Source organism: Schistocerca cancellata, chromosome 7 (genome assembly GCF_023864275.1).
Source record: "Schistocerca cancellata isolate TAMUIC-IGC-003103 chromosome 7, iqSchCanc2.1, whole genome shotgun sequence".
Lineage (NCBI taxonomy): Eukaryota > Metazoa > Arthropoda > Insecta > Orthoptera > Acrididae > Schistocerca > Schistocerca cancellata.
In genome coordinates, this window is record NC_064632.1 from 545144283 (window position 1) to 545169660 (window position 25378).

The 25378-nt window shown below is 38.5% G+C and overlaps 1 protein-coding gene across 1 annotated transcript in view; it reads right to left on the reverse strand.

Annotated features, from left to right (window-relative positions):
- The window catches only part of LOC126092299 (THO complex subunit 5 homolog), a 170567-nt gene that overhangs the window by 69354 nt on the left and 75835 nt on the right, over positions 1 to 25378 (reverse strand). Inside the window, exons 9-10 of the mRNA XM_049907819.1 lie at positions 23483 to 23699; positions 4285 to 4387 (exon numbers count right to left, since the gene is read on the reverse strand). Of these exons, the coding sequence (XP_049763776.1) occupies positions 4285 to 4387; positions 23483 to 23699 (320 nt within the window). The remainder of the gene's footprint in view (positions 1 to 4284; positions 4388 to 23482; positions 23700 to 25378) is intronic.

Sequence of the window (25378 nt, forward strand, 5' to 3'; positions counted from 1 at the left end):
GAACCTTGAAGAACTAGCACTCCTGAAAGAAAGGATATTGCAGAGACATGGCTCTGCCACAGCCTGGGGGAAGTTTCTAGAATGAGATTTTCACTCTGCAGCGAAGTGTGTGCTGATATGAAACTTCCTGGCAGATTAAAAATGTGTGCTGGACTGAGACTCGAACTCGGGACCTTTGGAAGGTAGGAGACAGGTACTGGCAGAAGTAAAGCTGTGAGGACGGGGCGTAAGTCGTGCTTGGGTAGCTCAGTTGGTAGAGCACTTGCCTGCGAACGGCAAAGGTCCTGAGTTCGAGTCTTGGTCCAACACACAGTTTTAATCAGCCAGGAAGTTTCACATCAGCACACACTCCACTGCAGAGTGAAAATATCATTCTGGAAACATCCCCCAGGCTGTGGCAAAGCCATGTCTCTGTAATATCCTTTCTTTCAGGAGTGCTAGTTCTGCAAGGTTCGCAGGAGAGCTTCTGTAAAGTTTGGAAGGTAGGAGACGAGGTACTGGTAGAAATAAAGCTGTGAGGACAGGGTGTGAGTTGTGCTTGGGTAGCTCAGTTGGTAGGCACTTGCCCGCAAAAGGCAAAGGTCCTGAGTTCGAGTCTCGGTCCAGCACACAGTTTTAATCTGTCAGAAAGTTTCATATCAGCATACACTCCGCTGCAGAGTGAAAATCTCATTCTGGAACCTCAAACTTCCACTGTCATACCTTCATGTAAGATCTTGCCAAGGACTTGAGAAAATACTGGTCACACATAAAATCACTGAAAAGGTTGAAGGCTCCTATCTTGTCAATAGTCAACAAGCCCAGGGTGGCAACAGAAGAGAGTCAAAGGAAAGCTCAAGTTCTAAATTTCACATTTAAGAAATCACTCATGCAGAAGGCTCATTCAAACATACCACTGTTTGACTGTCATGCAGACTCCTACATGGAGGACATAGAAATTTATATCTCTAGCACAGAAAATCAACTGAAAGAGTTGAAAACAAATAAGTTGCCACATCCAGATGGCTTTCCATTTTGGTTTCACAGACAGTACTCTGTGGCACTGATCCCTTACTTACTGAATCTCTTGCCTGGTGCAAAGTAACAAGTGACTGGAATAAACTGCAGGTGGCTCCTGTACATAAGAAAGTTAAAATAATGGATCCACATAGTTAGAGACCAATATCATTCAGTCAGTTTGTTGAAGAATACTTGAACACATTCTGAGTTTGAAAATAAGAAATTTCCACAATACAGAAAAGGTTCTGTACACAAATCAGCAAGAATTTTAAAAGTATCGCTCATATGAAACTCAGCTTCCTCTTTTCTCGTGTGATAACCTGCAAATCATGGATGAAGAACAATAGCTAGGTGTATCACTGTAGACTACTGATGAAGGTCTGAGCATAATACAGATTAGATTCCCAGATATAAGAGTGGCTCAAAGACTTCTTAAATAATAGAACCCAATACTTTTAACACATGTGAGAGAGGAGTTGATTATGCTGTTTTTTAATCTGAATGATATCATACTTCATGAAAATAAAAATTAAGATTGTTACTGTTGCTATTACTGAAATATATTTTAAATGGGAAAGTATCTGCACAGAAATCTTCATAAAATAACAATACATTCATAATCATTGCACCAGCTTCATTCAAGAAATGGTAGGACAAAGTGAGAAGTAAAGATGGACTGAGAGGAAGAGAAATTTGAGATGGAATAAATAGTGCCATTAAGAACCATGAGGTAAGCAGAAAAGGAGCTCAGAAAAAATCAAGCTCTCACTCCATTTTTACTACTAACTCTTTCCTTCATTACATCTGACTTAATACTGCTCACAACTCTATCCCCCTCCCCAGTCACTCTCTGTCATTCTCATTTCCTCTTGTCTTCATAATGGAAGGGTCACTCTCATCCTGGGAGTCTGAATAACATAACCCCCTTTTGTCCCTACGAAGAAACTTAACAGTTCCAAAAACTAGATACAGTTTTATCTGATTTCAAATATGGCTACCTAAGTTACTGGAACGTTTTTCACAAAAATAAATACTATTCTGCCATTCTGTCTCCTCATAATTTTATGATTTCCTTGAATTAATCTTCCTTTTGAAAGTGGGGAGAGGGAGGAACAGGATGAGACAGGGTTAAGATAAATTGCACTGGACGTAACACGAAAGTGCTTGAAAAGGCAACAATCATAAGCATGACTCTAACAACACAAATAATTTTAAATAACAAATAGAAATTATAAGCACACAATAATTCTTAACATCCATTGTTTTTAACCCACGAGCGTGCGCACCTGTGTATAAAATGTGCCAACCAAAAATAAAATGATTTTGTGCGGTTCCATTCTTCTCTCACAGTTGCAAACCATACCCATTCTTTCATTATTGCTTCAGGTAAAACAGCGATAAATTGTGTTTTCATACATCCAAGTGAGCAACAGTAATGTAAAATATAAAGTTAGCTAGGCGAGAAAAAATTTACGATCCATGCAAAACAGTGACCCCGATTATGAACTAGCAACATAATCCAACATTGAGGCAGTTGTCTACAAGATAATTAGTGACCAAATAAGCAGCTGACGGGGATCTGATGCAACTGCACTGCTTAATGCTTCGAGTGGGTCATTATTGTCTCTGTAACACTGTCCTTGGCAACAGAATGTTATAGCGAAAATTTATTTTATTATTGTTTAATGAAATAGTGGTATAGGACATATTATGTAAGATTATTTTCTTGCTGTTTAAATAAACAAAGATTAAACTGTGATTTTGATCATACATGAAGTTAGCTATTCCATACAAGTGTACAAAGTGCACGGCACACCCGCTCGTGTTATAAAAAACAGCGTGCCCGCTCGAGGGTTAAATACAGTGTGCTCTCCCCCTCCCCCACCTCCTTTGTGTGGGGGAGAGCGGAAGAGTCAGGCACACATCTGCCCATATCTGCTATTAATTTTAATGTAAACTTCTATGTAAATGATCTACATAACAATATTTCACTGAAAAAGTGTGTCATTTTTGGAAAGCAACTGATATATCAAGAGGGGAAAAAAGAATAAGAGCCATGTAACGAGCAAATAACTAACTTGGAGTGTGTGAAACATCAAGTTTATGATGACATGGAAAAAAACTGGTGAACTATCGTTCCTGGACGTGCTGATGTGGAGAAAAGAAGATGGCACCTTGGGTGACACTATGCACCATAAACTTACACACATGGACTTACAGACTTATACATGCAGTCAACCAGCTGTCACAATCCTGCACAACAAAATGGCATGCTTGTGACATTGTTCCACAGAGCAGAAGCCATATCAGATTTAGACAGCTTATCTGATGAGCTAAGCCACCTTTGTACCATATTTTTAGATAATGGATATTCTGAACACAAGATTTACCATGCCTTGTACCCAGACGGAGTGAGGAGCTGGAAGAAAGTGAAAAACAATGAGGAATGGTCATCTTGTCATATGTTGGTGGTGCTTCTTCAAAAATAGGAAGATTATTGGAGAAACAAAGTTAAATGTGTCTTTGTCTGCCAACAAAACTCAGAGCTCTTTTAGACTCACTGAAAGATAATCTTGGTTTAAGGAGGCCTAGTGTCTATCAAGATTCTCTGTAACTGTGGGTTTATCACATACTGTAAAAACTTGTCGCAACATGGAGGACAATATGTTAACATTGACAACACACACGTCTGGTACAGCGAGAGAAATTTGCATTGGCTGAGCATCATCTCAGATCAAGACACATTATGCAATATAAAAACATGAAGATTCTCTTGTCACTGTCTTCATATTAAGACAGCATTATTAAAGAAGCAATGGAAACTCATAGCTCGACTAATCTGCTAACAGGGACTCAGGATACCAACTTAGAACAGCATAGCATCCAGCACTGACCATGTTAAAATCACAGCGACCACAAAGAAGAGGTTTTGTTCATACAAGGAATGTTCATGCCTGCACAGTTTCTTCTGAGACTGGCATAAATAGGAAGATGTCGGACAGCTGCGCTGATAAAATGTGGAAATTTCACGATGACATCAGACATCTCATCCGACAACGATATTTATAACGATATTATTAACTTACACCTAGTCTGGTGAAATGACACATAAAAACCCTGTAAACTTTTTTCACTGTAAATGTGCTTATGATTATGCTTACTCTACATGCAAAAATGAGAAAGTTTATAAAGTATTAAAATATTTGTTCTGGATCTAGTGACTAACAAGAAGAGCAAAATACTTAATAATGAATTGAAAATATGCACACTCAATTTAATACAAACCTAGAGCCTGTAGTTGGCAGCATAGTGCTAACCTGGCCTTCAAACGTTGTCTAATGCCTCTCATCACATTTTCAACACAAGCCTGGCTCACTGCAGTTTTTGGCTGTGAGAACATGAAACAATTTTTAAAGTGCATAGTCAAAATACAGCAATGGAAAACCCAGCATGGACTGTGACAATATTATGAAAAGAATAATTGCTACTCATATAATGGAGATGCTGAGTCGCAGATAGGCAAAACAAAAAAACACACGCTGTGGTCTCAGCAGTCAGAGACTGCGATCATTATATGTGTGTGAGTTCTGTTTGCATGAGTGTGTGTACATCCTATCTCTGATGAATGCCTTGTTGGCTGACAGCTTATTTTCTGACAGTCTTTTCATGGTACCTATCTGCGACTCAGAATCTCCGTTATATGCTGACTAGATACTACCCTGTTCATACTATTGTTACAATCAAAATATATTATTTCTGTTAACACTTAACTAAAATTTTTTTAGCACTGCACAGCTCTTCTCAAAGGTACATAATATGAAAATTTATTCCTTAACAATAACAAAGACAACAAATAACATCCAAAAATTACATAAGAAAATGCAACCACAATCAGATCAAATAAAACACACGTAATGCAAGTGCACCTCTTCACACAGGCTGTTGCAGATAAATGCAAATGCTTGTTCACTAATACAGAAATAATTTCTAATCGCATATTCTGTTCAGAAATATAGTTTAGTTGAAATCAAGCCAGTCTGTTGCCCCTATCTGAGTTTTTGCTTTGTTTCTAGTGACTCCATCTTCTATGGAAAGTAAAACATCAGTTACTTTCCTCCATGTAAAATCTGGAAAAGACCATTAGCACGCTGTCACAGAGACCCATGTCATATTTTGTACCATAGCTATTAAGTTGAAATCTCTCCCTAATGTCACAGCTCGAATGAAAAGTTTGTGTGGGCTATTCTTCAAGTTTTCCCTGAAGAATTCAGTCACTATCTACCTGAGACGGAGGCTCATAAAAGATACTGATTGTAACTTTTATTACGCCCATTTGACTCACCTGATTTCACCAGACTATATCTTCTATATGAATGAAGATAGGAATACTGTGGTGAATATTAATTTACGAATGGAACTACGAAGTTTCTATTTTCAAACAAACTATTATATTTCACAAGGATATATCTTTTACATCCATGCACATACTAACTTATGAGTACTTTACATTAATACATTCAGGATTTGCCTCTCACAGGTATTCACAGTGCCCTCCCACTGGAACACAATAAACATCTACTATCTAACTGATACTCAGACCCATCCAAAACTACTGCTATGCAGCATCACAGTTCAACCAGAGTTGTTGAAAGGGGAGGCACATAGATGAAATCTTTCACAAAGCAATCCCCTTTCCCAACACAGGCGAGGGGGGAGGGGTGGGGCAGAGGGACACCATCATGAGATCAGGCAACCTTGAAGATCAATAGTGCAATCTGAGATTGATATGCCCTTTACAGTGAAACTGTTGAATATGCTTTATGTCTTGAAGAAGAATATTCTAGGTATTTCCCCTTATATAAACCATTAGTATCTTGAAACTAATGGTGCCATCATTAACCCTGCTGTTCTGTTCACTTTTACTTGACATATATACTGTTCGGGTCAATATGACCCGACATATCAAAATGCTTTAGAAACATAAATTTTGGTACAGTTTTAGCTATCGACATTGTTGTTCTATTCCAGTACCTTGTTAGTAATAATAATAATAATAATAATAATAATAATAATGGTAATAATAATAATAATAACAATGCATACAACTTTATTGAGGGATATTTTTCATTTAAATATGCACATAAATTTGAAACAACAGACAGTTTCCATTACAGGCATTCAACTTAGAAAGCACTACAGTTTTTCCATACTTCTATTCTTATTGTTGACAGTTTAGACGTAAGTATTGACATTTTCTAACAACAGACAGTTGTCATTACAGATATTCATCTTAGAGCACACTACAGTACAGAACACACTACAGTTTTTTTATTACATTCCAACATAGAAAGCACTACAACTTTAGAATCCTCTCTTCTTACTGATTGTAGTTTAGGCACAAGTATTCACATAAATTTGAAACAACAGAATTTTCAATACAATCATCTTATAAAATACTACAGTTCTTTTCTTACTGCTTGCACTGTGGACACAAGTAGGTTACATGTTTCTTGCAAATATGTTTACTACATTTTCCACACACCATGTTTGTTTTATTGTCATTACTTGATGGACAGAACTTACAGCGTGCACGTTTTGTAGATTTTCTTGTTGTTACCGATTCTGACACACCACCCACATCATTCGGGTTTTGGATGCTTGTGACCATTCTCAAAGAATCTTCTGTTCTTGGGAAATGCGTTCTTGATGCAATATGTTCTTTTATCAGTGACTTTCCAAGTTCCTCCAAGAATATTCTCCTTCTAGTCAATTTGCTTGCATTCCAATTAGGGTCAACCGAAATCCACAAAACGTATGCATTATAAGCAGAAACATCAAGAATATTGTAGAAAACTATCATTGGCCACCTATTACTTTTTCGTTTGCATGTATATGTACCTAATAACTGATCAAGCGTGTCTACAGCACCTTTGGTTGAATTATAGTCCAAAATCATTTTTGGCTTCTTATCAGCCCTGTCACTGATTTCCGCATCATGGTGGAGAGTGCTCATAAGTACAACATTCTTGTGTCTCTTAGGAATATAATTAACCACAGTAGTGTCATTTGTGAAGTAAAATGAAGAGCTGTGTACCTCCTTGTTGGTCATTTTGTGTGGAAGCTCCGGCTTATTTTTCCGTATAGTTCCCAACATAGTCAATTTCCTTTTCAGAAGCAGCTGCCCCAAATTGTACGACGTAAAAAAGTTGTCACACGTGATATTCTGACCACGTAACTCAGAAGTGAGATCAGATACCACCCTCATTCCCTGATTTCTTTCTGGTGCCGCTCCACTCACCTTTCCTGTATAAATTTGGGCTTTCAGTACGTATGAAGTTTTGCTGTCACACATGGTCCATATTTTGATCCCATATTTTGCCGGTTTACTTGGGATATACTGCTTGAATGGACAGCGACCTCTAAATGCTACTAACTGCTCGTCAACAGTAACATTTTCTCCTGGATTATACAGTTTAGGAAGGACCTCTACCCACTTCTCCCAAATACTACGAATTGCGGCAAGTTTGTCAGTACGTCGTCTTTCCTCTCTAGTAGATTTCTTGTCAAATCGCAGGACACGTGATATCTTACAGAATGTTTCATGAGACATGGTTGCTCGAAATATGTTTCGCCCAGTATCTTTATCCCACAAACTTTTTGTAGACTCCCCATGAGATCGATATACACCCGCTAGGAGTAAGAGTCCTAAGTATGCATGGAAAACAGAACCATCAATATCTGTCCACTGTTCACCATAAACTCGCTGCCCTTCAATATTTGTCATCTCTATTATTTCATTTTGAAGCGCTGTGTGAAATACTGCTTCAAATGAACATTTTACATCAGATATTCTGCTGACTGCATACCTGGTAACTCCTGGGGTACTCTTGATGATGTTCGAAGCTGGTAGGCGACCATGTTGTGCTGGTGGATGCAACTGCCATTCTATATTCCCATTTTTAGAAAGAAAAGTCTCTACACTATTTTGTATGGGCTGTGGACTGTCGTAACTGTCATCGGAACACTCGCTTTCAGATGCATTGCTGATGTGATCTTCAAACTCAGAAAGTGATCCTTCATCTGGTGAGGCATTTACTATTTCTTCCAACTCACGATCATTCAATGGTCTCATCGCCATGGTGTCACAAGTCAAACTGGGCAGAAACAAAGCATTCCAATTATTGAGAACTGCCAATTATTATTTCCTGGGGAAAGCAACAAACAAGCCCATTGTTGTGAACGCATGGAGCTTTAGGTGATTGTTGAGAGTAAGTTGGAATGATGCAGTCACTATTCCCACACAACACAACAAAAATAATTTTCGCCATTTCCAGATTTTAGAAATAAATACGAGTTACACTAAACATATTTGTGTCGGGTCATTATGACCCGAACATTACATATGCAACTATTACAGTTGAAGCCCAAACTTCTTAAACTTTTTTAAAACCTTTTAAAACACATGCTGCTCATCCATTTTCAGACAAAGTCACAAAGTTTCATAAATATATATTGGTATTTACATAATGTAAAATAACGTTCATATTCGTTTCGGGTCATATAGACCCGAACAGAACAGCAGGGTTAAATGCTTGAAGCAGTAGGAAGTGCAGTGCCATACTCTCAGAGAAAATCATGGCACACAGTTGAATCGAACCTGCTGAAATGGAGATTGCGAGATGCTTTTTGTTGCTGTGTTAGCATTATCTTGATCTAATGCACACTGAGTACCAAATGAGTGAGTGACCCTGGTGGTTCCACACTGCTGGTACCCACATGTACCAATATCTTCCAACTGGTGCCTGGGTAAACTTTTAGTTTTTATGCATAAGTTAAAATTTAAGCTATTTTCCTATCTCAGTTCAATACAAGATACCGTATTTACTCTAATCTAAGCCACACCTGTAAGCTGAGACTCGAAATAAGGGAAAAAAAATTCCCGAATCTAAGCCGCACTTGAAATTTGAGACTCAAAATTCAAGGGGAAAGAAAAGTTTTAGGCCGCACCTCCAAATCGAAACAAAGTTGGTCCATTGTAATATGAGACACAATTTAGGTCAAATGAATGATGATACAGCTACAGTAGTTTGGTTCGAGTCGTAAGCTTAGCAGTTGAGCTTTACCGGGTGCCACTGCTATGTGTCAGGCGCTCCATCCGTGTTTATTCGGGTACCCTTCCTTTTTCACGTGCTTCGTCTGGTTTGAATTGATTGCTTATTTTTGTTTGATCCGATAAGTGCCGTTCTCTTTGTTATAGGTGTTTACGTCACTCTAAGCTGAAAATGCATTACTGTACTGTGTAATGCATTGTTTGTCGCATTCTGATAATGAGTTTTTACGACCTGTTGCCGCTCGTGGCATGGCTTGCTTTTGTGCACGCTACTGCCGCTTACAATTTAAAAAACAAAAGAGAGAGAGAGAGAGAGAGAGAGAGAGAGAGAGAGAGAGAGGAATCGTCTCATTAGCGAAACAATGGCAAGAGACTGCTACTTGTTGTCACTTACACTGCTGCTTTCTTTGATAATGATCAACAAGAACCAAATAATAGACTGCATATGATAGAAAATGTTCTGAACGAGAATTTAGCGTAAATTATTCTCTGTTTGAAAATCTTTGCAGACGCTTCTTTAGTACATTACATTCTGCACAAAAATAAGTCATCTTAGATTTAAAAATCTAGTCAATTGCCGTGCTTCATTTTTGACTGTATCACTATTAGGCATAAGAATAATACAAATATAAACATGACATGATATGTATATTCTTCCGCATTTGCTATTGTCTCACTCTAGTTCTGTAGTTTATTAGGCAGACTGGATTTAAATGAGATACCAGCAAACACAAAAGAATACATGGCAAAATGTTTATATTCGTATTATTCTTATGGTGAAGAGAATACTGCATGTGATCCACAATTCATAAAAGTTCCTATTAGCAACCATCTCTTCTCACAGGTAGGAAAAAATTAATAACGTAGAGTTGGCCATATTGACAAACATCCCAAACAGTCTTGCCAGTCAGATTTTCGTAGTACATTGAAATGCTGCTACATTCGAAGATGAACAATACGGAATTTGCATTTACTTCGCTGGATAATGTATGAAAATGCAGTGGTCGAAACTCGGGCCGGAGAAAAAAGCTCATTTCCACCTTTTTTTTTTTTTTTTTTACTGGCGCAGAGGTTTTGGTCTTTGTGCCTACAAACATGCCTGTGTAGCACTACATATATTCAACGGCAGAAGTTAGTTGTGTCGGCACCTACCAACATTTTTCAGAACTTCCGCTTACTTTGCACTCGATTCTAAGCCGCAGGCGGTTTTTTGGATTACAAAAACTGGAAAAAAGTGCGGCTTAGATTCGAGTAAATATGGTACAATCTTGTGAAATTAAATTAATCATTTTGAAATGCCCTGTATTTTTTTATTTGGAATGGGTAATAAACTCACTAGACACACAGATACAATCGAAATCTTTACAGCAATAAATATTCTGCCGCCATTATTATCCCACTGATCCTTATAATATACATTCCAACTGAAATTTAGGATTTTGCTCATACCCACTGTATGTTTCAGTCAGATTTCTGTTCCTAGGACCACCTGAGAATTATAGCTGCTAATAAGTGAGATGAATTCTGGGACCTTATCCTGAATCTTTTCTGAGAAACTCATTTATAGTTTCTCATTCTGAACAGTAAATAATATGCTATCCAGGTAGCTGTTTACTGTGCACAGAGCAAAGCAGCGCAACATTTCCTTAGCCAGTTACACAGATTAATAAATCCATATCTTCGTTCAGGCCATCGGGTTTAAGCTCTCCAACTGGCTCCAAACTAAAGGACCTGTTCATTATCCAATGCAGCAAATCCTGATTTGTTTCTCTACTTTGTGAGTGAGGCAAGCAGTTTTCATCACTTCAACCAAACAGCTAAGGGAACTAATGACGAGCTCTGAACTACTGACACTGACACAAGCTATGACTTGCAACTGGTTGTAACCAAAGAGCTCAATTGCTAAGGGCTATAAGATCTCCCAGAAAAAATACTGGGTACACACAGGATTTTCTTCCTAACCTGACAGCTTACATCTAGAAGGGGCCCCTACACTCCTCTTATTGGAGTTCCCAACAACCAGCAAGCATATTATACTTACTTGGTTGGGCCTTTCAGGAAAATTGGCCACAGTTCTCAAGCTTTGGTGCTGGTGCAGATAATATCTCATATCAAATCTGTTACTAACATTTAGGGTGCTGGCTTTGTAGAAAACTGCCGTTAGATGCATACCGGGTACAAGCTGTGATTCTTTTTGGACGTTGGAATTTTGAAACAATGCCATTGTTAGTTTTGGTGCTGAATACACACATGAATCATCAGTTTCATAGTATTTATTACACAAAAATTACATGAAAAAGGCATAACATACAAGATCTAAGATAAATTCTTGGTTTATAATGCAGTGCAGTGTCATTCCAGAAGCAACTGAGTGCATAGGTGGCAGCAGCTGCATATCACTGCTCATGCCAGCACTGATGACACTTGTCGCCTGGATTCTGAGGCCATTCTCAGTTATTTATAGGGACTGATTGAGTTGATGAAGACAGCTAGCCTCACTTGTGACTTCTCTGCACAGCTCTCAATTTGTAGCATCTTTTAAGAACTAACAGAGGTGTTGGAGCTGAGTGAAGGATCTAAAATAAGTGGTGTGTACATTTTTTTTAAAAAATCAGATAAAAGTCTGAGATTCTTAGTAGAAAAACCATCATCATATAAACCAATTAGTTTAACAGATCAGGTAGCAAATGTAAAAAATAATAATCTCAACATACGAGTTGTTAACTATGACACCAGATTATTGTACTGATACATACCACACAAGGGGAGTTAGGAGTATATCTGTCTTATCGCTGATGAATGATACTTGCAACAAAAGTAATTTACACAGTAAGAAAAATAACTATGTAAAATAATATGTCTACTATAAATATTCAGATATTGTGGTTGGTTTTATTTTACTGTTCTTGTCGAGAGCCATATTGAGGAATGACATGCATCTTCAGCATGGGACAGCTGACACAGCAATTTAATGTGATGAAACACCTGCCTCTAAGCGGAGACAGGTATTCCACTTGTGCACGCAACACACAGCTTATGTTATTCATACATGACCCCTCGTAGGCAACAGGTAGACCTTGTCTTCCAGATTCCTGAAGGGTGTTCAACTCTACCATATCATTGGCTACCAAACAAGATACAATCATGTGGATTATCTTTGCAAATATGTCATTGGCTCGATGGGTGTTTCACTAATAGAGGCCAGTATGTTATACTGGACAGCAAATGTTCCACAGAAATAAAAGTAACTTCAGGGGTGCCATGAGTAAGTGAAACAGAACCTTGAATGTTTTCAATATAAGTACAGCAAAACTCACTATTAACAAACCCACTTTTAAGCAATCTCCACTTTTAACGAACATTCCTGTCGGTCCTGGTAAAAATGCCACGAGAACAATTTACTAAAAGTTGGTTTTAATGAACCCTGCTTTTAAGGAGTAAATATTAAACAGTTTGCAAACTGAAACATAGTTATTACAAAATTCCCAATTTTTGAACCAGTAGGGTTAAATTTTTGATCATAAAATGTCAGTAATTCACTATCAATTCTTGCTGTCCATAGGTAGGTCATAATATATGGTCAATAATTTCAAACAACTGCTGATTTGTTGCCATAAGTCCCAGCACCCAAATTGGTCATATCGTGCTGTTTCTTTTTGTGCAGTATATACCTAAAAATAAGCAGGCATTCCTGAATCCTGATGCTCACCGTTCATCTGCATTAAAGACAGAGAACATTTGTGCTTCATTGTTTAAAGGGACCACACACCTTTAGTTTAACTGTGCAGTTATCTGTTCCAGTCACAATCTGTATAGACACCAGATTTGTAACTATATAAGGCTGCATTCAGTTTTCCCCACAGTTCTCTCTATCCTGCCATCCATCCAGACATCAGGTTACGTTCCATTAGGAAAGTGAGTGCACTCAGTGACTATTGTGTAATTTATAAATGATAGTCGTCCTTTTTTTTGCAGGTTTTATTATGCAAATCCAGATTTTGGCTAGTGCCTAGCCATTATCAATGCACTATTTTTTAATCTCGATGCACGTTGGTTCCCTGTAGTTCGGGCATCAGACACAGTTCTTTGAATACTACTGTGAATGTGACTGATGCCTGAACAACAGAGAACTAACATGCATCGAGATTAAAAAATAGTGCATTGATAATGGCTAGGCACTAGCAAAAATCTGGATTAAAAAAAAAAAGGCTGACTGCTGTGCTCTATAATTTATTAAATTAAAAAAAAAAAAAAAAAAAACATTCAGTGTCTGTGATGATAAAATGACAATGGGGAACAGCAATATGAGATCTGCAGTTTTCTGTGTGATTACAGCCATGTTCTTCATTTTCTTCACTAGACCATTCAGACACATTAGATGCCAGAATGTTTTAGATTCATATTAAAACATTGTAGACACAGAATATAGAACACATTTTATATTCCAATATTCAGGAAGGTTCCAGAAACCTTCAATAAAATCTAAAAGCACATCCTTTCTCTCATGGAGGTAATGATAGCAAGAGGTTGAGGTTCAGGTGACAGGCAATGATAGAAATACGAAAACTGTACAGTTATCTGAAGAAACTGCACAGTTCTTTGTTGCTAAAGATCATGTAGCTGGATGGTGTGTCTGAAATACATAGTTACCTCAGGTAATCATAAACTTTACTGCTCAGACATGGTGTCATACTTAATAATCTGTGCAGCTAACCTAATGTGCCCTCATATTTTAATCTTGCCACAATTTTTTACAGGGTGGCGCACAAAATGTGTTACAAATTGTTTCTTTCAGAATGTACGACGCACATTAGATATCCTGCTGGGATCTCTACAGCAGTACCAACAGAGCTTGGAAAAACAAATGAATTGTGAAATGACATGTAATTCACGATACTGCCACTAGGAGACTAGTAAGCAGCAATGGCTGACAATGGAAGACTGACGACACAGCAACTATCGGCAATTGTGTTACTTTTTCATGAAACAAAAAGCCTTGTTGTGACTCAGAGGCGTTTTCGACAGCAGTTTAACACACGATGGGTCCCTTGCAAGAAGACCACCCACAGGTTGTACGATAAATTTGTACAGGAAGGAACAGTATTGGAAGCGAAGCGACCTCGGCCTAAGCCTGTTTGTTCACCGGAGAATATTGAAGCGGTACGAGTTGCTGTACAGAGAAGTCCCAGGAAATTGTGTAGAAAGGCAGCAGTGCTACTGGGAATATCCAGACGATCCGTTCAACGCATTCTTAAAAGTGACCTTCATATGTACCCATACAAGATGACCTGTGCACAGAAGCTCACTGAAGAACACAAGCAGCAGAGACTACTGTTTGCTCAGTGGGCGGAGGATAGGGAAGAAACTTTCATTTAGACGGTGTGGTTAACAAACAAAATGTACGCTTTTGGATCACTGAAAACCCACATGTGCTTCATGAATGACAACATTATGCTCCGAGGATTACAGCGTGGGCAGCAATTTCCAGTCACGGACTTATTTGACCCTTTTTCTTTGAAGAAACTGTGAACAGCGAGCGTTATTTGAGAATGCTTCGCAATAGCTTCATTCCACAGCTTCTTGCTACTGCCTTGCCCTTCAACACGCAGTGGTTCATGCAAGATGGGGCAAGGCCACATTAGGCAAACAGCGTGTTGGCATTTTTACACGAGCATTTCAACATGCGGATCATTTCACTCAGGTTTCCAGGTCGCTTCAATGACAGACAAAATTGGGCCCCCAATAGTCCAGACCTCAATCCATGTGATTTTTTCTTTGGGGGTACCTAAAGGAAAAAATTTTCCCGAAACATCCACGATTTAATGGATGGTGGTTAGTGTTTAACGTCCCGTCGACAACGAGGTCATTAGAGACGGAGCGCAAGCTCGGGGTAGGGAAGGATTGGGAAGGAAATCGGCCGTGCCCTTTCAAAGGAACCATTACGGCATTTGCTTGAAACGATTTAGGGAAATCACGGAAAACCTAAATCAGGATGGCCGGAGACGGGATTGAACCGTCGTCCTCCCGAATGCGAGTCCAATGTTCTAACCACTGCGCCACCTCGCTCGGTACGATTTAATGGAGCTCAGAAGACTTGTTCTTCAAGCTTGCAGTGAAATTATGGAAGACATGTGCTATAGGGTAATCACTAACTTCAGTGTTCGTTTGAAGGAAGTTAGGAACCGAAATGGTGGACATATTGAGCATGTGCTGAGTTAGAACAAATCTCCATGGATGGCTCTTCATTGTAGTATATGTTCCTTTCAGATTTTATTGACAATACAGTTTATATTCAAAAACAAAATGGCAAAATGGTTTTCTGTGGTAACTTATGTCAAAGCATGCATGACATGTGATACATCTGTGGTAATTTTCCTGCCATTGATGATTGTTCAGAACCAAAACTGATAGCAAAATAAAATGACATTATTACAGACAGCACAGTGTTACGCATTTTTTAAAAATTTGTACATGCTGTTGACCATCGCCTAAGCAAGATGATTCTACAAATTTCAGGTTTAACCGACTGATGTACAAAACCCTAAAAATGTTGTGAAAGGGGAAAAAGCAGTGGCCTTGGTGAACATTAATAGTGGAAAAAAAAAATTGGCTCTGAGCACTATGGGACTTAACTTCTGATGTCATCAGTCCCCTATAACTTCAAACTACTTAAACCTAACTAACATAAGGACATCACACACATCCGTGCCCGAGGCAGGATTTGAACCTGCGACCATAGCGGTCGCGCGGTTCCAGACTGTAGCGCCTAGAACCACTCGGCCACACCGGCTGGCTAATAGTGACAGCAGTGAAAAATTTCCATTAATAACAGTGAGGTTTTAAATACCCGGGTGATCTGAAAACATAAAAACACTACCATGCAGCCACAATTTTATTGGCAATGCCTGGATAGCTGATGAAATTTGTATGAGGTTTCTTAGGAGTTTAGATGCCGAGATGGGTGCAGCAGGAAGAAAGATCATTCTTCTTACTGGTAGATGCCCTGCACACCCAAAGCTAATGACACTCCTCAAGGAATGTACTACCTGCTAAATGTACAAGTCAAGTGCAGCCTCTACACCTAGAGGTAATTCATCCTGTGAAATCTAAATACAGAATTGCTGTTTTGCAGAGGTCCACAGAATGAATATAACGAGAATGAATGTTTTACAGGCTATAAACATGTTTGTTGCTGCCTGGAATGCTGCAGCCCAACAAACTGTTTTGAACTCTGCTGGCTGTAGTTCTGTACCAGTTGAGGACGATTTACCTGAATGCTGTTAACTCATAATCCAGTACGTGTAATATTTCAGGATTCTATTGTAAAGATATGTTCACTTTTGCACATCAGGCACATGTATGTTACTGTAAGATGCTTTAAATAAAAAATAAAAAAAAAAAAAATAAAAATAAAAAAAAAAAAAAACAAGCACAGTAGGTAGAAGATTGGGCAGGTGGCAATGGTTGTGGTGGTGATGGTGGTGACCAATGACAGGGATGAGTATTCAGTTGCACAAGTTTTGCTGCAGCTGCTAGGAACTAATTTTCCTCATTCAGTGTAGACAAGTTCGTTGTAGCTGATATCAATCTGCTAGAATGACAATTCTCTTCAATATGCTGTGCTAGCAAGCAAAAAGTGAACTACACTTCTCCATTTTTTCTATTCAAGAAATAATGGATACTATTAAAGGACCTTTTTCCTTTTAGTGTAATCTTATTTATCTAGGCCATTAGACAAATAAAACAATGTATATGATTTCTTCTTCACTCTAGGTGTTGCTTTTCAATTTAGTCACCAGTTGGTGATTTTACATGTAACTTTAAAATAAATGCCTACTGAGCTTGTGAAAAGTTTGTGGGCATTTGATATATATTTTAAGATTTGTTAGGGGCAAGTAATGTGCATTTGTGCTTAAAGACTCCTACCTATATGGCCAAATTATGATTATGGGTAATTTCGTTAGCACATCAGAGGTAAACCACTATTTAAAGGAAACCCTCATTTAAGGAAAAAATATTTCAGTCGCCAGAGATTTGTTAAAAGGGGGTTTTACTGTAGACGAGCTGTCAGACTGGATCAGCAGCACTATAACACACTGTTGTGTACTGGAAAGTATTATCACTGGGCAATTGGAAGGAATGGTATAAAAAAATCCACTTAATGTAATGAGTGGCAGCTCTTTTAACTGTGGACAAATGTAAGATAATGCCTATAACAAAGAGAAAAAAATTAATAGTATCTGATTACAAGATTAGTCGTGAATGTCATGACCATGTCACACCATGTAAGTGTCCAGAGCTAATACAAAGAAGCAATACAAGACAGGACACTCATATAAAATTAGTATCAGGGAAGGTGTGGAAGATTTAGATATGCTGGAAGGGTTCTGAGAAAATGCCCTGCACCTTTAAAGAACATTGATTTCAAGACACAAGTGCAAACAATTTTAAGAATATTGTTCCAGTGTTTGGAGTCCTTATCAAGTACGCAGGATGACAGACATCAAATGAATTCAGAAACATGTTGTTAGGAATGTAATAGGTAGGCTGATATGAAAGTCTAATAGAAATGATCCAGGAACTTAAATGAGAATCCTTGCAAGAAAGACAATATAGTGATCATTAAATGCTGTGGAGTAAATTTAAAGAAATTGAATTAAAAAACGACTGTGTGACAGTGGTGTCTCATGTAGGATTGAGCTTGAACATTGTACGAGAGGATTTGGGCCAATATAGACAGACACATATACACAGTCAGTTTTTTTCCTCTACTCCATATACAAATTGAATAACAAAAAAAATGCTAGCATGATGTGCATTCAGTATATACTACAGTGGCTTGCAGAGCACATGTGTAGATGTAGAAACCTCCACTGTCTAGAAAGCATCAATAACAAACATTTTAGTAACAGTAATTTTTTACACTGATTCCAGCCACTTTTATCATTAGTGCTCACAGAAAAAGCTAAAAAGTTTGCATACCCCACAGCCATTTGAGGGAATCATAACAGTATTTTCAAAAGTGAGAACACTATCTTAAATGGTATGATCTAATGTTAGGTTCACAGCATTTTTTCATTTTCTGCAATTACCTGAGTACCAGAGCCCAGGCTCCATGCTAAGTATTAAAGGGATATAGAGATGGTCTTGCTACCAGTTCTTGCAATAACCTTCAGAATGATTATTCATGACTGTGTCGCTGTCTGTCATTAACTGTGAGGGGTGGACGAACTGCTCAGCTAAGCATATTGGACACCAAGTGGAACTGCGGGTCGTAGACAAAAGCAGAGGCACTGCAGCCATCAACCAGACTACCTACACACTGTAAACTGCCAAAGATATTTTTCACAAACACTCCATATGTATCAAAACACTGAAATGCTCCAAAACTGCAACCAAATTAAAGGGTGTTCATGATGTTAATCAAGACCAATTGGCAAGTTTGTTGCAGAGCCACACCGAAAGTCATACTACAAATACTGTGAAGTGTTCGTTACTGCCGTGTTGTTCTGCAACATCAAAGTGAAGAAACACCATTCAATTTCAATATAACAACAAAACCCAACTTTATCAATTTGAGCCACAGGTTAAGCAGCAGTCTTTCGTCATCACCATCCCCTTGATGCTTGTCTCACAAAAGTGAAGGGAGCAAAGAGTACAGGCAAAAGAATACGGAATAGTTTCTTTTCCCTCTTCGTTTCAAGTGGACACATCCAGATACTCACACCAGAAGAAGATAAGAGAATCAATGACAACTGGTACACTGGAGTATAACTTACTAAGATAAAGACTCATTCAACTGCATCTGTGAAGTAACTTACAGGTTGGTCAAAACACAAGCATTTGTCAAAGAATTCCAAATTTGGTCCTATCTGCTTCCATCTCACAGCCCCAGAAGAGGTCCCATGGAACTTCTGCCCCTCCCTAATGCTAAAAAGTAACCACTAGCATTCTCATCTGGGGTCTTGGAAATTGGTTTAGCACTGAGTTACCTTTTCCAAGGTGGCATATCATAGGTGTCAATAAGTAGTCTGAAATGTATCGGGAGCCTCCAAAGTGTCCATACCACTGTCTCAAGATGACACAGATCAGCAGGGATGCTATACGTACTGGAAATTCTGTGAACCTATGAGCATATGTGCAGATGGTATCATGCTATGGGAAAATTATGACAAATGCTAGTGGTTGTAGGATACAGAATCACCAGTTTCCCACAAAAACTATGTTCTTAAGACTATCACTAATCTGTTGAGGAGGGCATCCAGGAATGGGAAAAACTATTTTTCTCCAGTTCCTTGGATGTGATGGTAATGTAGACAGTACAATCCACCATACACCCACGACTATATTAAACACGTCTCAATTGCACATGTGGGAAGATAAAAGTAAGGATACAGCATCATGAAGTTTTTCCGTACACACTGTACGAGGTCAAATATAACCACCAAAACTGTCTCAATTCCCTACATGTTTGTAAAAGTTATCAGAACTAACAATAGGCAGATGTGAGGACATTACAAAAATTTGGATTGTAGTCCCCAATAATTTTACACACAGAGTCATATAGCATAACCCATAAGAATAAATAGCGTTTGTCAAGAAGAGAAATTTGTTAACATCGAATATAGATTTAGGTGTCAGGAAGTCGTTTCTGAAAGTATTTGTATGGAGTGTAGCCATGTATGGAAGTGAGACATGGACGATAACTAGTTTGGACAAGAAGAGAATAGAAGCTTTCGAAATGTGGTGCTACAGAAAAATGCTGAAGATAAGGTGGGTGGATCACGTAACTAATGAGGAGGTATTGAATAGGATTGTGGAGAAGAGAAGTTTGTGGCACAACTTGACTAGAAGAAGGGATCGGTTGGTAGGACATGTTCTGAGGCATCGAGGGATCACAATTTTAGCATTGGAGGGCAGCGTGGAGGGTAAAAATCGTAGAGGGAGACCAAGAGATCAATACACTAAGCAGATTCAGAAGGATGTAGGTTGCAGTAGGTACTGGGAGATGAAGAAGCTTGCACAGGATAGAGTATCATGGAGAGCTGCATCAAACCAGTCTCAGGACTGAAGACCACAACAACAACAATTATCATTAATGAAATGGGTGATGAATAAAGTTAGCCACTGTTTGATGAAAGGGATCTAATGGAAACAATATATATTGCCTCTGTGATACCCATAGAGAATACTGAGGACTCTTGTTCTAGATGGCTTACAAACAGTTGTTGACAGTGAGGAAGTAGTGTTGTATTCACAGAATTAGAAAGTGATAAAAACCGGTTAAACAAAAAAGCCTATCACAACATTTAACAACATTTAGCAGTTTTTATTGTGTTCTTCAGTCCAAAGGTTGGCTTGATGCAGCTCTCAATATTAGTTTATCTGTGCAATACTTTCATCTCTACACTAACGACAACCTAAATCTTCTGAACCAATTATCTACAGTCAGGCCTTGGGCTACCTCTTAACTTTTTATTCCCAACACTTCTCTCTCTTACCACACTGACTATTCCAGACTCTCTCAGTTTCACAATAATTCTGCGACTTTCTGCAGTGTCACAATACTTCCATCCCTGTTGCCATGAAATGTAGTTTTCATATTTCTTACTTCTGGGACATAAAAGTCTGGGTTGATTTTTAAGAATGAAGAGACGACAAATGCATAAAAAGTTTTCCATCACTAATCAATGAAACTTTTTGCAGAAAAGAACTGAAAAACACTAGTAACTTCAGCTAACACCCTTATAACACACGTACAGCTTCATCTTACTCCTAGCCTGTGATGCCACCAGAGCTTCATCCAATAGCACAGAATTTTTTGACATGATCAAAACTTGAAATTTAATGATTATTAAGCTTTAACTATATAAAAATAACAGTTATTTTATGAGAATATTGACCAAAAATGCTAATTGAATGTTATAATAATTCAAAACAACAGCTAACCAAATCATATTTTTAACACAGGAAAATAGCCTATTCCCTCAATGGCTCTGCTATCTTATGTAATCAGTCAACGTTATCTGTTGGCATCTGGTATCTCACATTTAGCACACTTCTCTTTTAAAAAAATTGGGAAATTACTAGTAGAATTCACACTTAATTATGTATGTAGACTGTTCATCTAGTCTGGTAACAGAGAATCTCAACCATTTTTGCCTGTTACCAATATCGATACTGGCAAGATATTGGTCCCAAAGATTCCAAGGTTTTTGAGAATGTTCTAATTTCAACAATATAAACATGACAAAGTCATGCAGGAGTCACACAACCATGATTATAATAACCAGTAGCTCTCCATTCAGGCTGACTGAGTTGCAGTGGTAAAATCAGACATCCACATTCAAGATGACTGGACTGCAGTGGTAAAATCAGATATCAGGCAAGGAATGACTTTATTGCTCATATGATGCATTTCAGAATTTATTCATCTTCAAACAATGGAAAATTGAGGATGGAATATAACAATATTATGAAAAGGATAGTTGCTACTCGCCATATGGCGGAGATGCTGGGATGCAAATAGGCACAACAAAAAGACTTCCAGAAAGTGAGCTTTCAGTCAACAAGACCTTTGTCGAAAACACACACACACACACACACACACACACACACACACAGCTCACATACATGTGACCACAATCTCTGGCTGCTGAAGCCAGACAGCGAGCAGCAGCACGTGATGGGAAGGCAATCAGACGGTTGGGGTAAGGAGGACGCTGGGGCGGGGAGAGGAAGGGCTAGCAGGAGGGTAAGGGTGGGGAACGGTACAGTGCTGCTTGTGGCAGCACACATGGGTGTGGTGGAGAGGGGGTAGGGCAGCTAGATTCAGTCAGGAGGTTACACAGAGGGAGGGGGGAAGGGAGGGGGGGAGGTTGCGGAAAAAGACTTTATAGTGTCCTCTTCCCATTCCAGCACTACACAGCTCTCTACTCCACCAATGCACTCTCCATCTTTTTACTTCTCTCCTTTTCTGCAACCCCCTCTCCCCCTCCATTCTCTGTCTAACCACCCAACTGCACCTAGCTGCCCTACCCCCTCTCCATTTTGCCCCAATATGCTCCCACAAGCAGCACTTTACCGTCATCCACACCTATCCTGCTATCCCTCCCCCTTCCCACCCTACCCTCCTCCTTACCCCACCACCTGGGTGCGTCTCCCATCATGCACTGCTGCTCGCAGTCTGGCTTCAGCTGCCAGAGACTGTGGTCACATGTGTGTGTATGTTGTCTATTTTCAATGAAGGCCTTGTTGGCCGAAAAGCCACTTTCCGACAGTCTTTCTGATGTACCTATCTGCGACTCAGCCTCTCTGCTATATGACAAATAGCAACTATCCTTTTCATAATATTGTTTTATTCATCATTAGATATCCAGTAGTGATAACTGCATGTAGACATGGCATTTCAAGTTGTATGTGACACAAACATTGGGAGGCTAGACTAAGAATGTTTGTTTCACATACAACTTGAAACTCCATATCCACATGCAGTAATCGCACCTGGATACCTGACAATGGATAAATTCCAATACGCATCATATGAGCAATAAAGTAATTCTTGCATGATGTTTGACTTTTACTTTTGTGACCCAGTCAGCCTGAATGCAGAACCACAGACGGTTTTAATTTCCAGTCTGATGTTGGAAAACAAACGACAAAAGAAATATTTTTTTCATATAACTGCATATTAATAATTTTCACTTTTTTTCTTTACTTGTATTGTTATACCTTGCTTCTTGCCAAATTTCATGATTCTTGGTCAATGGGAAGTACCCTATACGTTTTCATGAGTGACTTTGCAAGTATCAAAATATATGACGTAAATGGCAGCATCTTTTGATTGCATTGACTTAGAAGCTTCCATTTTTTACACCACCAAGGGAGCACAAACCTTAGTGACAAATTTCAACTTGATACATCTCCCTGTACCTGAGAAAAGGGATTTTTAACAGTTGGACACTATTTTTTTTAAGTCCCTAGGAAAGTGTAAACGTGGGGTCTAGCTGTATCTAAACGACATAAAGACAAATATGAACAGCCATCTAATGGTGAACTTGTTAATCTGAAATTATAGCATCATTATTTTTTACTACACAGAATAATTAACAACACCCGCTTTTATTTTCTGTTAACAATATTCTGGCCAAAAATTTCAGACACTATACAAATTTGTACATGATTGAAATACCTTACTGAAATTATTGAAAACAGTCATTCTTTATTGCTTTCATATTTTTAAATTCACATTAAGCAAGTGACAATATATACATGGTATCTTCTAACTACAAAAACAAAACCTTTTCCTCTATTTTAATCTCTATCAAAATGCATGCAAAAAGATATTTTATAAATGGTTTTACATCTTTATACCTGTGCTTCCATGATTTCATGTGATTTAGAACCTGTGAAATCCAAGCCAGCAATGTTTTGAGCCCATATGTAAGGAATGCCAAGCTCAGAAATATAGCTCCCAAACCCATCAAGCCCCATATGTTGTAGCTGATACAAATTTGCAACATTTGGGCTGTCCAGTCCCAAATCACTTGGGAAAAGTGAAGACAAAATGTTCTGAGGTGCAATCAGATCACTGAAAATGTCAAAACAAGCAAATTTAAGAAGTATATAATACTTCAAATTATGGAAGACTCATATTTCATATTATGGCAGTTTATGTATTTTATGTAAATACTGAAAAGTTTTGAAACTCTTTATTGTTCAACACAGTCTGTATACAGAACAAACAGCATGTAAATTAACATAATAGTTTACATAAAACCAATGGAGAAAGTTACTTAACAAGATGGTCTAAAAACTACAGTTCTTTCTTCGATATGTCTTATAAGAGGTGGTATGAACTTATATTTCTCAAAATTGAGATCTGGTTCACCTATACAGTCATTTCAGCATCTAAAGTACAATATGGAATCTTAACTACTGTGCAATTTTCAGTTTTCAAACATGCACCACAGCAGTAAAAGTCATGTCGAGTGGCTGAAAAGGTTATGACCAATGAAGTTACAATCCCAAATATCTTTATTCGCATTCACTTTTGCACAGTTTATGTGATACATCTGCTGACAAAACTGTAACATTAAATGATTCTGTGATAAATGACAAACATAAAAAAAATCTTGCAAACTACAGCATGAAACAAAAAAATTTATAACTTTGTGACTGACAGATGTCTTTGATGCGGGGTGGTGGTGGTGGTGGTGGTGGTGGTGGTGGTGAGTGTGAATGTGAGTGTGTGTGTGTGTGTGTGTGTGTGTGTGTGTGTGTGTGTGTGTGTGTGTGTGAAAGGGGCACACTGTACGCAACAACTACCTGGTACACCATGTGACTGAGCAACTTACTTTCTCTGAAGCAGAGCGAGAGTAACGAGGATGGACAGAATAAGAAGTGAAAGATAAGGAAGATTGTAAAGGAGTACTCTTACAGGAGCCGATAGATTCAGCACAGCCTAAAACTGTCAGCACACAGGACAAGGCAGCTAATGTTGACGTGCACAAACATGGGATATCTCACATCATGAGACACAGCACCATCAGCACATGGCACTAGCTGGTTGGTGTGATTTGCACTCTCCATTGATTGGAGGTTGGCGGATTTATTTGGCTCACAAACCACAAAGTTTGTTCACAAAACTGGATGCACATGGAAATCCCACCTTAGCTCTATTCAAACGGACATTTCCTTTCCTGGCTGTATGCTAGCAATGTTGTTCTCTTTTTGGTGAACATAAATAAAAAATTTTATAACTGTGAACGTGTAATAAGACAAAAGTGGAAAATATATGTCCACTCAGGAAAGATGTCAGCTTACAAAAGTTCACCAAATCAGACAGACTCACTTCTGACACATGGCGCACTCATATTTACATAAAACCAAATATTACAGAAATTATTTCTTGTAATTTCATATGAAACTCCCACAACCTTTTGGAAAATGCAATGGTGGAAAAAGAAGAAGAAGAAGTTGGATATGACGGGATGCGAACCCGTGTCCGATCTACTGGTGGTTCACTGATGCAGTTGCTCAACCATCTGTGCTAAATTGACATGCGCCTCCCAAATCTTCTTCTTTTGCAATTTATTCTGTGAAATGTTATTGATTCTCAACCTTTTAAATGCTCTGGATGTGTTAACGCGTGCACCTTTGTACCTGTCCGTGTGTGCTCTGAACATGTTTACACACGGCACCAGTCCTTCTACCTGATACTCTGAACATGTTTACACGTAGACATGTTCAGAGTACCAGGTAGTAGGA